General features: G+C 38.9%; 1 protein-coding gene across 1 annotated transcript; it reads right to left on the bottom strand.

Annotated features, from left to right (window-relative positions):
* Nucleotides 1-1,507: 1,507 nt before the first annotated feature.
* Nucleotides 1,508-2,464, bottom strand: LOC132661024 (olfactory receptor 8A1). The gene is given in 1 exon segment (XM_060605085.3): nt 1,508-2,464. A coding segment is annotated over 1 exon segment (954 nt). The 5' UTR covers nt 2,462-2,464.
* Nucleotides 2,465-18,371: the final 15,907 nt, after the last annotated feature.

Raw genomic sequence — 18,371 nt, forward strand, 5'->3', positions numbered from 1 at the left:
GACAAGAGGTTGTCCACAAATCCATTGCCCCACGTCAGGCTGCTGAGCCTAACCCTTGTATCCTCAATTCCATCATCGGCAAGGGGCGCAGGGAGAAATTTTGCCCAGAGGCCCCTGGATTTACTGAGCGAGGCTGACAGTAGAGCTATCGGTCATTTCAGCAGGACAAGAGATTTGCAGCGATGTGTCACCTGGGGTGACCCATCATCCTGCTTTGTCTGGGACCGGGAGATTCCCCAAGATGTAGGGCTTCCAGTGCTAAAACCGGAAAAGGGCCCAGCAAACCGGGTCAAGTTGGTCACTCTAGTGTAACCTTTCCTAAGTCACCTTGAAGGAGTTGTCTATAAAGGGAAAGAAGCTAGGGCAGGTGATAAAAGGTGCGGATCTGAGAAATTATTTTTTTGGAGGTATTTGAAATCGGAAGAGCATAAATAGGTCAGGCTTAACAGGCTGTTCAAATGGAGTGTCGGCCTAAGGCATTGGGGATAATGTGTGAGAGCCAAGACTGTGGGCTCTGGGTTACTTACACTTGGGTCTCAGTGTTGCTTGTTTGCCAGTGATGGGACTTTAGCACGTTACTAAACCAAGCTTCCATATCTGTGAAATGAGGATAACAACAGTACCTACATGTTATGAGGTGTAATTGTAATAATGTATATAAAGCAGTTAGGGGGGTTGCATGGCTCAGAGTAGGCACCTCAAAACATGTGACCGGGTCTTGTTTTTTTTTTTATTGTCACTATGAAACTACATACAGGGGTCGTGTAGAGGTTCTGGGGTGGGAACAAGCAGAGAGGAGTGAAGGCAGGGGAGGAAGTCTGGATGAGGAAGGAGCTGCACATCACTTCTTGGTGACTTTCACATTCACCTCTCTTTGCCTTCTATACTCCCAGGCACAAAAAAAGAAGAATTGGATTGAGAAATAGTTTCTGTAGGGAAGGTAATAAAATAATGGATGAATTTCAAACTCAGTGCTGACATTTTAGTATTTTATTTTATTTCATTTTAAAGCTTATTTATTTATTTTTGAGAGAGACAGAGAGAATGTGGGTGGAGAGCGGCAGGGAGGGAGGGAGAGAGAGAAACCCAGGCAGGCTCCACGCTGTCAGCACAGAGCCTGATGCGGGGCTCGAACTCAAGAAACAGTGAGATCATGACCTGAGCCAAAACCAAAAGTCAGACGCTTAACTGACTGAGCCACCCAGGTGTCCCTCAAAGCTGAAAGTTTAAAATTTTTAGTAAATGTTTACCAAAGGGTTCAGGAGAGAAAATGGATTTCAAGTGAAAGAAAATACGAACTTGAAATGATTTGGTTTCAAACAGAAATAAGAGTCCAGAGAGGGAGGGAACGAAGAAGGATGAAGGGGAGGAGGCACTCATTCAACTATGTGCCCAAGTTAATGCTTCCCATCGTGGCCGGGCAAGCATTCAGAGGGCTTCCCTGTGTATCACAACTTAATTTTAAAATCAAAAAAGAATAACATTTACCTCAAAACATTTGTTCCCCTCAGTGCTTTCTACATGGCATTTGCATCTGAAGTTTTCTCCTCAGTGTTTTCTGCACGGCAGCCTTTACCTCCTTATTCCTCAAGCTGTAGATCAGGGGGTTCAGCATGGGGATCACCGTGGTGTAGAACACGGAGGCCACGTTCTCCTTGGCCACAGAACTGGCCGTGGAGGGTTTTAAGTACATGAACGCTGTAGATCCGTAGAACATTCCCACAGCTGCAAGGTGAGAGCTGCAGGTGCTGAAGGCTTTGGACCTCCCCTGTGTGGTGCTGATGTGGAGGATGCTGGAGAGGATGAAGACGTAGGAAACAAGGACTGTTAAGCTGGTGACTGTGATGTTGAATCCAGCCAAAAAGAACACTGTCATCTCAATATGATAGGTGCTAGAGCAGGAGAGCTTCATGAGGGGCACGATGTCACAGAAGTAATGACTGATGAGGAACTCACATTAGGACAGTTTTAGCATCAGGCCAGTGTCTATTGTTGCACCAATGAAAGCCATGGCATAGGCCGCAGCCATCAGCAGGGAACACACTTGAGGAGACATGATGACATTGTAGAGCAAAGGGGTATAGATGGCGACATAGCGGTCATAGGCCATCACTGTCAGTATGTAACACTCTGCAACGACAAACACAACGAAGAAGTAGAGCTGTGACATGCACCCCGCATAGGAGATGATGTTCTTCTCTGACACAAAGTTCACCAGCATTTTCGGGGTAATGACAGAGGAGTAGCAGAGATCCACAAGGGACAGATTGCTGAGGAAGTAGTACATGGGGGTGTGAAGCTGAGCATTCAGACAAATCAGCGTGAACATGCCCAGGTTCCCTATGATGGTGACCAAGTAGATCCCAAGGAAGAGGAGGAAGAGGGGGAGCTGGAGCTCTGGCCGATTTGTCAATCCCCTGAGAATAAACTCCGTCACTGTAGAGTGATTTTCGGCAGCCATTCTCCTGTGCTTGGGAGCCCTGTGGGGATGGGAGAGAAGAGCCCATGAGAGCCAACATTTAAACTTCTTGGCAAAGCTGGTTTTGAGCACTTGGGTTCAGTTGGGCGATCCTGGGCTCTTTCCCGATGAATCCTCCCTTCCTTTGGCTGTTGTCTGGGAGAAAGACCAGGCTCTGGGTATTTCAAAGACCATGAGGTTGGGAGGAAAAAGGGGACAAGATCTGGGGCTTTTACCACTTTTATGTTTCTCAAATATCCTACAGCAATGGTTCTTAGGGTACATTTGTTGGACCAGCAGCATCAGCACCATGTTAGAGATGCAGACTCTCAGCCTCCACCCAGGACCTACCAAATCAGAAACTCTGGGTTTATATATATTTATATATATACATATATAATTAATATATTAATATAATATATAATAAATAATATAATATATATTAATGTATATTAATATATATGTTAAGTTTATGTATTTTGAGATATTGTGAAAGAGAGTACACCTGTGCATGCAGAGAAGGGACAGAGAGAGAGGGAGGAGTGGAGAGAGAGAATACCAAGCAGGCTCCTTGCTCTTAGTGGGGAGCCCGACACAGAGCTCCACACAGAGCTTCAACTCATGAACCTTGAGATAATGATCTGAGCTCAAATTAAGAGTTGGATGCTTAATGGACTGAGCCACCCAGGCTCAGTCCATTTTTAAAAAGTTTCGTAACCTGCTTTTTAAAAGTACTTTAATACATTGTGTCATTTGATTCCTATAATAATAATAACTCTGGCATTAACCTTATTTCCATTTCTTAGATATAGAGGCTTTAAATCCTTAGGATGTGCTATGAAGACACAAAAATCTGATTTGCATTATAAACTTCATATGTTATATTATTGGTGGTATGGCATTTAACTTCACAATAAGTAGTCTCAGAAGTAGCTAAGTTTTTCCCCATATATTACTAAAGGGAAAACAAATTTCTTCTAGATAACAACAATAGTTTAAAAAAACTTACATTTTCCCCTTGTACACAATTTTCACCTCTTTTTAAAAAAAAATATATATATATTTTTCAACGTTTTTAATTTATTTTTGGGACAGAGAGAGACAGAGCATGAACGGGGGAGGGGCAGAGAGAGAGGGAGACACAGAATCGGAAACAGGCTCCAGGCTCCGAGCCATCAGCCCAGAGCCCGACGCGGGGCTTGAACCCACAGACCGCGAGATCGTGACTTGGCTGAAGTCGGACGCTTAACCGACTGCGCCACCCAGGCGCCCCATTTTTTTTTTTCAACGTTTTTAATTTATTTTTGGGACAGAGAGAGACAGAGCATGAACGGGGGAGGGGCAGAGAGTTAATGTTTAATTTTAAGAGAGAGAGAGAGAGAATGAGCAGGGGAGGGCAGAGGGAGGGAGGGAGACACAGAATCCGAAGCAGGCTCCAGGCTATGAGGTGTCAGCACAGAGTCTGACAAGGGGCTCAAACCCATGAACTGTGAGATCATGACCTGAGCTGAAGTCAGATGCTTAACTGACTGAGCCACCCAGGCACCCCACAATCTTCACCTCTTAAAACAGTAAGAAACATAGAAAATCCACCTTGAATACACCATTACCAGAAATCAAAGTATTTTACAAAGCAGTGCAGAGTAAATACCACTCAGTGTGGTGTGGACTGGAGAATCCTAGATAGAACTGATTTAAATTTAATTTTTTACTCCCATAATCATCTAATGATATGAAATAGGCAAACAAGATCCATATATTTGATATCAGTTACTACAATGATTACCTCTAGTTCTACCAGACCATAAGAGGCTTGGGCTTGCAGCCTATGAGAACTCAGCACATAAAGAAGAAAACGCTTAGAGATGAAGGTAAACAAATGCTTAGAAATAAAGCCTGAATTAGAAACAGGAATTCACGGAAGAAATATTTTTTCATATAATTGCATTAAATCTGTAATTGAATACTGTGCTGAGAAAAAAAACAACACAGTCTCCTGGAAATTTTAGGGGATGCCTTGGTTCCAATAGTTAGGAAATAAACATCAAGAAATGAAGGAGATTTCCAAATTTATATCTATTCCTAAATGTATTCCAAGAGGCCAGCAGGGTTATGAAAAATGGGTCACTGGGGGTCTGTTTATATAACACATGGGCAGAACCTCCTGGGATTCAGTCATTTCAGAGTCTGGAGTCTTTGCTGAAGAAGCAATTAGAGTCTTGGTTTATGCCTGTGCTGGGAATCATGGTGTGTCTCCCAGGTGTGTCAATTTTCCTTTTATTTGGAGTCATCTTCAGCTTGGGAAACTTAGAGTCTAATGCCAGCATTCAAATATTTTACAGCCAAACACCCCATAATCACCACCATGACCACCACCACCACCACCACCACCATGACCACCATGTCAGTCATTACCATCAACATCTTTAGTTACAACCATTATGGTTACTACTAATTATTATTCTTCATTAGGCATACTCAATGAGGCTTAAAATGTTTATTTACTTACTTATTTTTGGAGAGAGAGAGAGGGAGAGAGAGAGGGAAAAAAAGGAATGAATGGGGAGAGGTGCAGAAAGAGAGGGAGAGAGAGAATCCCAAGCAGGCTCCATGCTCAGGGTGGAGCCCAATGTCGGGCTCCATTCCACAACCATGAGATGATGACCTGAAGAAACAGAAAATTTGAGCAGACCCATAACCTATAGAAATTGACTCAGTAATCAAAAATCTCTGAACAAACAAGAGTCCAGGGCCAGATGGCTTCCGAGGGGAATTCTGTCAAACATTTAAAGAAGAATTCATACCTATTCTTTCGAAACTGTTCCAAAAAATAGAAAGGGATGGAAAACTTCCACACTCATTCTATGAGTCCAGTATTACCTTAATTCCAAAACCAGACAAAAATCCCAAGAAAAAAGGAGAATTACAGACCAATATCTTTGATGAACATTGATGCAAAAATTCTCAACAAGATACTAGGAAATTTAATTCAACAGTACATTAAAAGAATTATTCACTATGATCAAGCGGGATTTATTCCCCGGCTGCAGGGCTGGTTCAATATCTACAAATCAATCTACATGTTACACCACAGTAATAAAAGAAAGGATAAGAACCATATGATTGTCTCAACAAACACAGAAAAAACATTTGACAAAATACAGCATCTTTTCTTGATAAAAGCCCTCAAGACAGTAGGGATAGAAAGAACATACCTCAACACCATATAGTCCATATATGAAAGAATCATAGCTAATATCATCCTCAATGGGAAAAAAAAACCTGAGAGCTTTTCCTCTAAGATCAGGAACAGGACAGTGATGTCCACTCTTACCACTGTTGTTCAACATTGTACTGGAAGTTATAGCCTCAGCAAACGGACAACAAAAAGAAATAAAAGGCATGCAAATCGTCAAGGAAGAAGTCAAACGTTTGCTCTTTCCTGATGATATGATACTCTATGTGGAAAACCCAAAAGACTCCACCAAAAAATCTGATAGAACTGATGCATGAATTCAACAAAGTCTCATGATACAAAATCAAGGTACAGAAATCTGTTGCATTTTTATATGCCAATAATGAAGTAGCAGGAAGAGAAATCAAGTAATTGATCCATTTACAAAACCATAAGATAGCTAGGAATAAGCCTTCACCTTTGGAGGTAAAATATCTGTACTCTGAAAACTATAGAACATTTATGAAAGAAATTGAAGAGGACACAAAGAAATGGAAAAACATTCCATGCTTATGGACTGGAAGAACAAACATTGTTAAAATGTCCATACTACCCAAAGCAATCTACACATTCAATACAATCCCTATTAAAACAACACCAGCATTTTTCACAGAGCTAGAACAAACAATTCTAAAGTTTTTATGGAACAACAAAATACCCTAAATAGCTAAAGCAATATTGAAAAAGCAAAGCAAACCCAGAATCCTCACGATTCCAGATGTCAAGCTACATTACAAAGCTGTAATCATGAAGACAGTATAAAGAAAGTACTGGCACAAACACACATACACAGCTCAGTGGAGCAGAATAGAGGACCCAGAAATGGACCCACAACTATATGGTCAACTCATCTTCAACAAAGCAGGAAAGAATATCCAATGGAAAAAAAGATAGTCTTTTCAATAATTGGTGTTGGGAAAACTGGACAACACCATGCAGAAGAATGAAACTCGACCACTTTCTGACACTATCCAGAAAAAATAAATTCAAAATGGATGAAAGACCTAAATGTGAGACAGGAAACCATCAAAATCCTAGAGGAGAAAACACATAACAACCTCTTTGGGTTCAGCTGGAGCAACTTCTTACAAGACATGTCTCTGGAAGCAAGGGAAAGAAAAGCAAAAATGAACTCTTGGTGTTTCATGAAGATAAAAAGCTTTTGCACAATGAAGGAAACAATCAACAAAACTAAAAGGCAGCCTATAGAATGGGAAAAGATATTTGCAAATGACATATCTGATAAAGGGTTAGTATCCAAAATCTATAAAGAACTTATCAAACTCAACACCCAAAAAACAATAATCGTGTTAAGAAATGGATGGAAGAGGGGAGGGGGCCAAGATGGCAGAACAGCACCAAAGTTTTTTTTTGCATCTCTCATCTCTGAAATGCAGCCAGATCAACACCAAACCATCTTGCACACCAAGAAAACTTATCTGAGGATTAACACAACAATCTGAACAACTTGAACCACAGAACTCAGCAGATATGTGGTGTGGAGAGTTGAACTGGGGGAGAGAGAAGCTGTGGAGGGCAGGAAGCTGTTTTTGCTTGTGGAAAGAGGACAGAGATGGGGGGGAGAGTATAAGAAAAGCACCCCCCTCCACCGGAAAGCAGCTGGAGAGGAAGTGGAAGAGTGGAAACAGCACAGGGACTGAACAAAAAAGGGAGAAAGAGAAAGGAGGGGGTTTAAATTCCATTAAGACTCTATAAACAGGGGGAGTGTAGAGTGTGACACTCTGTAGCTCGATACCTGGTGGTGCTCTGGTGGGAGGGGCAAATCCCCAGGAGCAGACAGCAAGGTGCAAGGGGTCCTCAGGCCACGTGGGGAGAGGTAGGTTCCCTGCTGTGGGGACATTTAGTTGAGACTGTGCGGCCTCCCCACAGACAAAGGTCCCAGCAGACGCTGGAGAAAAACCACATATCCTGGTGTGGAACAAGGACAGTAAGGGTGAAGCCTGGCACCAGATGTGTGTTGTGATTTACCATAAGCCCTGAAGTGCTGCTGCTACATGATTGAGTGAACTTTCTCTGGGGTGGGCTGGTACCAGGTCGTAGTCTCTGGGCATCTGCTGCAACACGGTTGTGTGAACATTCCAGGGGGTGGGCTGGCACCTGACCATTATTTGACCAGATCCTCCCCCAGAGGGCCAGAATAGGTCAAAACCACAGTCCCTCAGAAATGAGGGATTAGGAAAAACAGCCCCATCTGAGATAAAACTCAGGAGGGAGGTGCCACCTGGCAGCCTGATGGCTTGGTCATGGACAGTGTAGAAGGGGGGGAGTGGATGGAAGCCAGAGACAAAGGAGGGGTACTTCATTGCTGGTCGAGGAGAGCACAGAGTTCTGATACTAGAGACTGGGTAGCTGGGTGACACCATTTTCACCCCTTCTGCGCATGTGGGTACATGCCTACACGTGCCACAACGATCTACCCCATGTAAACTAAACAGTGCCATGTAGTGGAAAACAGAGCGATTACACTAAGTCCCGCCCAATTGGGCCAACTGAGCTCTTGAGGAACACCACAAGTCTCTCTTCTGTGTCTGCTTAGTTTACGGATTTTTTTTTTAATGTTTATTTATTTTTGAGACAGGGAGAGACAGAGCATGAACAGGGGAGGGTCAGAGAGAGGGAGACACAGAATATGAAGCAGGCTCCAAGCTCTGAGCTGTCAGCACAGAGCCCGACGCGGGGCTAGAACTCACAGACCGTGAGATCATGACCTGAGCCGAAGTCGGCCACCTAACCAACTGAGCCACCCAGGTGCCCCTAGTTTACGGATTTTAAAGTGCTTCATAGTTTGACTTTTAGGGGAAACTGGATGTACTTTCATTAGTATTTCATTCTGTTCACTAGTCCATCTATTAATTTTCTTTTCTTTCTCCTTTCTTTTCTTATTCTTGAATATAGATAGAGAAAAAATTATTTTCCGTTTTTCTAGAAAAGGTTTTTCTTTATTTTTCCTATATTTTTTACTTTTTTGTAAATTTTTAAAATTCTATTTTACTTTCATTCTTTCATTTTATTCTATTTTACTGTAGTCAGTTTTTCAAATTTTCAAATGTTTTCCTCCCCCCCCTTTTTTCTTTTCTTTCCCTTTTTTCCTCTAATCTATCAAACTTCTTTCAACCACCAGACCAATACACACGTAGGGCCTAACATCCTTTATTTGATTTTTTTGTATTGTTTCTAATTTTTTAATTTTAATTTTTTTACTTTATTAATTCATTTTCTTCCTTCAAAATGAGGAAATGAAGGCATTCACCCCAAAGGAAAGAACAGGAAGAAAAGATATCTGTGTGACTTAATCAACACAGATACAAGCAAGATATCTGAACCAGAATTTAGAATCATGATAATAAGAATACTAGCTGGGGTGAGCACGATATAAGAATTAGAGAATGTAGTGACTCATTAAAAAGGAATAACGTCAAAATCATAGGGGTCCCAAAATATGAAGAGAGAGAAAAAGTAGTAGAAGGTTTATGTGAGCAAATCATGGCAGAAAACTTCCCTAACCTGGGGAAAGACATGGACATCAAAATCCAGGAAGCACAGAAAACTCCCATTAGATTCAACAAAAACCAACCATCAACAAGGCATATCATAGTCAAATTCACAAAATACTCAGGCAAGGAAAGAATCGTGAAAGCAGCAAGGGAAAAATAGTCCTTAACCTACAAGGGAAGACAGATCAGTTTTGCAACACACCTATCCACAGAAACTTGGCAGTCCAGAAAGGAGTGGCAGGATACATTCAATGTGTTGAATTGTAAAAATATGCACCCACAAATTCTTTATCCAGCAAGGCTGTCATTCAAAATAGAAGGAGAGATAAAAAGTTTCCCAGACAAACAAAAAATTAAACCACTCCTAAAGAAACATGACCACTAAACCAGCCCTTAAAAAATTTTTTAAGGGGGACTTTCTGAGGGGACAAAAGATGAAAACAAAATGAAACAAACAAAAACCCAAAAGACCATAAAAAACAAAGAGTAGAAAGGACCAGAGAACACCACCCGAAACTCCAACTCTATAGGCAACATAAAGGCAATAAATTCATAACTTTCAGTATTCATTCTAAATGTCAGTGGACTAAATGCTCCAATCAAAAGACGTAGGGCAATAGAATGGATAAAAAAAACAATATCCATCTATATCCTGTTTACAAGAGACCCATTTCAGACCTAAAGTCATCTTCAGATTGAAAGTAAGGGAATGGAGAACCATCTATCATGCTAATGGTCGCCAAAAGAAAGCCAGAGCAGCCATACTTATATCAGACAGTTTAGACTTTAAAATAAAAACTGTAACAAGAGATGAAGAAGGGCATTATATCATAATTAAGGGGTCTATCTACCAAGAAGATCTAACCATTGTAAACATTTATGCTCCGAACATGAAAGAACACAAATATATAAATCAATTCATTACAAACACAAAGAAACTCATTGAGAACAATACCTTAACAGTAGGGGACCTCAAAACCCCTCTTACAGCAATGGACAGATCATCTAAACAGAAAATCAAGAAGGAAACAATGGCTTTGAATGACACATTGGACCAGATGGACTTAACAGATATATTCAGAACATTTCACCTTGAAGCAGCAGAATACACATTCTTCTCGAGTGCACATGGAACATTCTCCAGAAGAGATCACACACTGGGACACAAATCAGTCCTCAACAAGCATAAAAAGATTAAGATCATATTTTCAGACCACAATGCTATGAAACTCAAAATCAACCACAAGAAAACATTTGGAAAGATAACAAATGCTTGGAGACTAAAGAACATCCTACTAAAGAATGAATGGGCTAATCAAGAAGTTAAAGAGGAAATTAAAAAGTACATGGAAGCCAATGAAAATAATAACACCACAGCCTAAAACGTCTGGGACGCTACAAAGGTGGTCATAAGAGGGAAGTATATAGCAACCCAGGCCTTCCTAAAGAAGGAAGAACAATCTCAGATACACAACCTAACCTTACACCTTAAGGAACTGGATAAAGAACAGCAAAACCAACAGAAGACAGGAAATAATAAAGATTAGAGCAGAAATCAATGCTATCGAAACAAAACAAAACAAACAAACAAAAAACCTAACAGAACAGATCAATGAAACCAGGAAATTGTTCTTTGAAAGAATTAACAAATTGATAAGCCCCTAGCCAGTTTGATCAAAAAGAAAAAGGAAAGGACCCAAATAAGTAAAATCAAGAGGGAAAGAGGAGAGATCTCAACCAACACAGCAGAAATCCAAACAATAATAAGAGAATATTATGAGAAATTATATGCCAATAAAATGGGCAAACTGGAAGAAATGGGCAAATTCTTAGAAACATATAATCTACCAAAACTGAAACATGAAGAAATAGAAAATTTGAACCCACAACCAGTAAAGAAATTGAATTACTAATCAAAAATCTCCTAAAAACCAGAGTCCAGGGCTGGATGGCTTTCCAGGGGAATTCTACCAAACATTTAAAGAAGAGTTAACACCTATTCTTTTGAAGATGTCCCAAAAAATAGAAATGGAAGGAAAACTTACAAACTCATTCTATGAAGCCAGCAGTACCTTGATTCCAAAACCAGACAAAGACCCCACTAGAAAGGAGAACTACAGATCAATTCCCCTGATGAACATGGATGCAAAAATCCTCAACAAGATACTAGCCAACCAGATCCAACAACACATTAAAAGAATTATTTACCATGACCAAGGGGGATTTATATATGGGATTCAGGGCTGGTTCAATATCTGCAAAATAATCAACGTGATACATCACATCAATAAAAGAAAGGACAAGAACCACATGATCCTCTCAATAGATGCAGAGAAAACATTTGACAAAATACAGCATCCTTTCTTGATAAAAACCCTCAAGAAAGTAGGGATAGAGGATCATACCTCAAGATCATAAAAGCCATATATGAAAGACCCACTGCTAATATCATCCTCAATGGGGAAAAACTGAGAGCTTTTCCCCTAAGGTCAGGAACACGACAGGGATGTCCAATCTCGCCACTGTTACTCAACAAAGTATTGGAAGCCTTAGCCTCAGTAATCAGACAACACAAATAAATAAAAGGCATCCAAAATAGCAAAGAAGAAGTCAACCTTTCACTCTTCACAGATGACATGATACTCTACATGGAAAACCCAAAGATTCCACCAAAAAACTACTAGAACTGATTCATGAATTCAGCAAAGTCGCAGGATATAAAATCAATGTACAGAAATCGGTTGCATTCCTCTAACAATAATGAAGCAACAGAAGAGAAATCAAGGAATTGATCCCATTTATAACTGCACCAAAATCCATAAAATACCTAGGAATAAATCTAACCAAAGAGGTGAAAAATCTATACACTGAAAACCATAGAAAGTCTATGAAAGAAATTAAAGAAGACACAAAAAAATGGAAAAAATATTCCATGTTCCTGGATTGGAAGAATAAATATTGTTAAAATGTCAATACTACCTAAAGAAATCTATATATTCAATGCAGTTCCTATCAAAATAACACCAGCATTCTTCACAGAGCTAGAACAAACGATTCTAAAATTTGTGTAGAACCAGAAAAGACCCCAAATAGCCAAAGCAATGCTGACAAAGAAAACCAAAGCTGAAGGCATCAAAATCTTGGGCTTCAGGATATAACAAAGCTGTAATCATCAAGACAGAATGGTACTGGCACAAACCAGACACTCAGATCAATGGAACAGAATAGAGAACCCAGAAACGGACCCACAAATGTATGGCCAACTAATCTTTGACAAAGCAGGAAAGATATCCAATGGAATAAAGACAGTCTCTTCGGCAAATGGTGCTGGGAAAACTGGACAGCGACATGCATAAAAATGAAGCTGGACCACTTTCTTACACCATACACAAAAAGAAACTCAAAATGGATGAAAGACCTCAATGTAAGACAGGAAGCCATCAAAATCCTCTAAGAGGAAGCAGGTGAAAACCTCTTCGACCTTGGCCGCAGCAACTTCTTACTCAACACGTCTCCAGAGGTAAGGGAAACCAAAGCAAAAATGAACTACTGGGACATCATCAAAATAAAAAGCTTCTGCACATTGAAGGAAACATTGGCAAAACTAAAAGGCAACCGATGGAATGGGAGAAGATATTTGCAAATGGCATATCAGATAAAGGGTTAGTATTCAAAATCTATAAAGAACTTATCAAACTCAACACCCCCCAAAAGTATAAATAATCCAGTGAAGAGATGGGCAAAAGACATGAATAGACACTTCTCCAAAGAAGACATCCAGATGGCTAACAGACACATGAAGAAATGCTCCACATCACTCATCATCTGGGAAATACAAATTAAAACCACAATGAGACACCACCTCACACCAGGCAGAATGGCTAACATTAACAACTCAGGCAACAACAGATGTTGGCGAGGATGCGGAGAAAGAGGATCTCTTTTGCACTGCTGGTGGGAATGCAAACTGGTGCAGCCACTCTGGAAAATAGCATGGAGGTTCCTCAAAAAATTAAAAATAGAACGACCCTACAACCCAGCAATTGAACTACTAGGTATTTATCCAAGGGACACAGGTGTGCTGTTTTGAAGGGCCACATGCACCCTAATGTTTATAGCAGTGCTATCAACAATAGCCAAATTATGGAAAGAGCCCAAATGTCCACTGATGGATGAATGTATAAAGAAGATGTGATATATATACAATGGAGTATTACTTGGAAGTCAAAAAGAATGAAATCTTGCCATTTGCTACTATGTGGATGGAACTAGAGGGTATTAAGCTAAGTGAAATTAGTGAGTCAGAGAAAGACAGATATATGACTTCACTCATATGAGGACTTTAAGATACAAAACAGATGAACATAAGGGAAGGAAAGCAAAAAGAATATAAAAACCCTGAGGCGGACAAAACATAAGAGACTCTTAAATATAGAGAACAGAGGGTTGCTGGAAGGGTTGTGGGAGGGGGGATGGGCTAAATGGGTAAGGGGCATTAAGGATGATACTTGTTGGGAGCACTGGGTGTTATACATAGGGGATGAAAGACTGGAATCTATTCCTGAAATCATTATTGCACTATATGCTAACTAACTTGGATGTAAATTAAAGAATTAGTTAATTAATTAATTAAAAAAATGAAATGGGCAGAACATATGAAGAGACATCTTTTCAAAGAAGGCATCCAGATGGCTAAGAGACACATAACAAGATGCTGAACATCACTCATCATGAGGGAAATACAAATCAAAACCATAATGAGATAGCACTTCACAGCTGTCAGAATGACTCACATTAACAACACAGGAAACAATAGATGTTGGTGAGGATATGGAGAAAAGGGAACACTTTTGCACTGTTGGTGGTGGTAATGCAAACTAGTGCAGTCACTCTGGAGAACAGTAGTTCCTCAAGAAACTAAAAATAGACTACCTTATGACCCAGAAATTACACTGCTAGGTATTCACCCAAAGGATACAAAAATCCTCATTTGAAGGGGTACATACTCCTTGATGTTTATTGCAGCCTTATCAGCAATAGCCAAATATAGAAAGAGCCCAAATGTCCATTGGCTGATAAATGGATAAAAAAGATACGGCATAGGGGTGCCTGGGTGGCTCAGATGGTTAAGCATCCGACTTTGGCTCAGGTCGTGATCTCACAGTTTGTGGGTTCAAGCCCTGCGTTGAGCTCTGTGCTGGCAGCTTAGAGCCTGGAGCCTCCTTCTGTGTATCCCTCTCTCTCTGCCCCTCCCCCACTCATGCTTTTTCTCTCTCTCTCTCTCAAAAATAAACATAAAAAAATTAAAAAATAAAAAGATATGGCATATTATATATAGTTGGATAGATAGATAGATAGATAGATAGATAGATAGAAAATGGAATATTAGTCATCAAAAGAATGAAATCTTGCCATTTGCAACAACATGGATGGAACTAGAGTGTATTATGCTAAGTGAAATAAATCAGTCAAAGACAAATTACATATTATTTCACCCATATGTGGAATTTAAGATACAAAAAAGATGAACATATGGGATGGGGGAAAAGAGAGAGGGAAACAAAACATAAGAGACTCTTAGCGATAGAGAACAAACTGCTGGTTGATGGAGGGAGGTGGGTGTGGGATGGGCCAAATGGGTGATGAGTATTAAGGAAGGTACTTGCTATGATCATCACTGGCTATTGTATATAAGTGATGAATTCTGAATTCTGCTCCTGAAACCAATATTGAACTATATGTTAACTAACTATAATTTAAATGAAAATTTGAAAAGAAAAAAAATCTCTTTCCCCCAATTCTCACTCAACTCACCTTTTGAAACTGTAATTACACATATGTTGGACTATTTAGCATTGTCTTAAAGATTATTATTTTATCATTATTTATAGTATTGTTATTATTTATTATTTTTTTCTATCTGCATTTTAGTATGGACTATTCTTGTTGATCTGTTTTGCTTTCAATGATCCTTTCTTTGGCTGCACCCAGTCTGCTACTAAACCAACCCAATGGATACTTTATTTCCAATATTATATTTTTCAGATTTCAAATTTTTTTGAAATTTTCCTTTATTTTCATTGAATTTTCTTTTAATAATACTGGATAAATGTTTGTTGAAATAATTGTCTCTAAAAGCCAAACCAACCAATATCAAGGGTATAAACAAACATTTCTTATTCCCTTGGGAGAATTAATCTCTGAGGAAATTAATAGAACAGTCCTCTCTGTTCTACACCATTGTGGTACCCATGTTAAACCCACTGATCTACAGTTTGAGGAACAAGGATGTCAAAGTTTCCCTGAGGAACACCTTGGAAAGAAAAATATCTTCTTGAAAAAGTAGCATTTGAAGAAGATACAATGGTTTGTTTATTGGTGTGTGTTTTCCAAGAGAGATCCAAGTTCTAGTTTTTTTCTCTTCTGTAAAAAAGAGAATTTTAAGTCTTTATGTTTCATGGATGTTTACTACATATCTATTTTCTGTATCCCGTGACCCACCTCGACTATTCCACGATTCTTTTATGCATTTTTTCTACAATCATAAATCATTTAATCTGAAATGGGGCTTATAAACCATTTTTTCTGAGCTTATTTAACAGGCATTGGAGACTTAGACATTTTATATATGTTTTCAAGGTCATACAACTAAGTGGTTCCCATAAGTGGGACTGGAATCCAGGCTCTTGAATTCTAATTTACTTTGTTTTCCTTTCCTTTCTGCCATGTTTTTTTTTTCTTTATTGCTTGTCTTACAGATTTCATTTTGAAAGTATGATATTTTAGCTTATTATAAATTGATTCTATTTATAGTAATTTAATGTAACTTCTCAATAACTAACTTTTTAGAAATAACTTGTCAATATTTCATATTTTCCTTTTTAAAAAGTTATTATTTTAATTCTACTTAATTAACATACAGTGTTATATTAGTTTCCAGTGTACAATACAGTCATTCAACAGTTCATACATCACCCTGTGTTCATTATGGCATGTGTACTCCTTAATCCCTATCACCTATTTAACCCATCCCCCACCAGCTCCCCTCTGGTAACCATTAGTTTGTTCTCTATAGTTAAGAGTCTATTTCTTGCTTTGTCTCTCTCTCTCTTATTTTTTCTCCTTTGCTTCTTCATTTTGTTTCATAAATTCCACATGAATGAAATCATATGGCATTTGTCTTTTTCTGACTTATTTCACTTAGCATTATACTCTCTAGCTCCATCATTGTCATGGCAAATGACAAGATTTCATTCTTTTTATGGTTGAATAGTATTCCCTTGTGTGTGTGTGTGTGTGTGTGTGTGTGTGTGTGTGTGTGTGTATATATATATATATATATATATATATATATATATATATACCACATCTTCTTTATCAATTCATCAATTGATGGACACTTGGCCTAATGCAAACAATGCTGCATCCCTTTGAATTAGTGTATCCCTTTGAATTAGTGTTGGATACACGTATCCCTTTGAATTAGTGTTCTTGTATTCTTTGGATAAATACCTAGTAGTGCAATTGCTGTATCATAAGTAGTTCTATTTTTAACATTTTGAGGAACCTCCATACTGTTTCCCAGAATGTTGGCACCAGTTTGCATTTCCACCAATAGTCTAAGAGTGTTCCCCTTTCTCTGCATCCTTGCCAACACCTGTTGTTTGTTGTGTTGTTGATTTTAACCATTCTGAAAGGTGTGAGGTCATTGTATTTTTAAAAGTTTATTTATTTTGAAAAAGAGAGAAAGAGAGAGAGAGGGACAGAGAGAATCCCAAGCAGGCTCTGCACTCTCAGTGCAGGGCTGATGTGGGACTTGATCTCACATGACCTGAGCCAAAATCAAGAGTGAGACACTTAACCAACTGAGCCACCCAGGCTCCCCTCTTGTTGTAGTTTTGATTTGCATTTCCCTGATGAGAAGTGATGATGAGCATCTTTGTGTCCTTGGCCATCTGTATGTTTTCTTTGGAGAAATGTCTGCTCATGTCTTCTGTCATGTCATTTTTTAATTGAATTTTTGTTTTTTTGGGTATTGAGCTTGATAAATTCTTTACATACACATTTTTAGGTTTATTTATTTATTTTGAGGGGGAGATAGAAAGAGAAAGCAAGAGCAAGAGAGGGACATAAAGAGAGAATCCCAAGCAAGCTCCATGCTATCAACACACAGCCTGATGCAGGACTCAATCTCATGAACCATGAGATCATGACCTGAGCCAAAATCAAGAGTCAGACACTTAACCAACTGAGCCACCCAGACGCACCTCTTTATATATTTTGGATACTAATCCTTTACCAGATATGTCATTTGCAAGTGTCTTCTCCCATTTCATAGGTTGCCTTTTAGTTTTGCTAGTTTCCTTTGCTGTGCAGAATCTTTTTATTTTGATGTAGTCCCAATAGTTTATTTTTCCTTTTGTCTCCCTTGTCTCAGGAGATATATCTAAAAAGAAGTTGCTACTGTCAATGTCAAAGAAGTTACTTTCTGTTCTCTTCTAGGATTTTGATGGTTTCAGGTCTCACATTTAGGTCTTTCACCCATTTTGAATTTCTTTTTGTTTATGGTGTAGGAAAGTAGGCCATTTCATTCTTTTGAACATTGCCATCCAGTTTTCCCAATACCATTTGTTGAAAACATTGTCTTTTTCCCATTGGATATCCTTTACTGTTTTGTCAAAGATTAATTGACCATATAATTGTCAGTTTATTTCTGGAAATTCCATCCTGTTCCATTGATCTATGTGTCTATTTTTGTGCCAGTACCATACTGTTTTGATTACTATAGCTTTGTAATATAATTCAAAGTCCAGAATTGTGATGCCTCCAGCTTTGCTTTTCGTTTCAAGATTGCTTTGGCTATTAGGGGTCTTTTGTAGTTTCATACAAATTTTAAGATTGTTTGTTCTACTTCTGTGAAAAATGCTGTTTGAATTTTGATGGAGATTGCATTAAAGGTATAAATTGCTATAAATAAAATATAGACATTTTAACGATATTTGTTCTTCAATCCATGAGCAGGGAATGTCTTTCCATTTCTTTGTGTTGTCTTGAATTTCTTTCATAAGTTCTATAGTTTTCAGAGTACAGATCTTTTACCTCTTTGGTTAGGCTTATTCCTAGGTATCTTATGGTTTTTGGTGCAAGTGTAAATGGGATCAAT

The sequence above is a fragment of the Panthera onca genome, chromosome D1 (assembly GCF_046562875.1).
Source record: "Panthera onca isolate mPanOnc1 chromosome D1, mPanOnc1 haplotype 2, whole genome shotgun sequence".
Lineage (NCBI taxonomy): Eukaryota > Metazoa > Chordata > Mammalia > Carnivora > Felidae > Panthera > Panthera onca.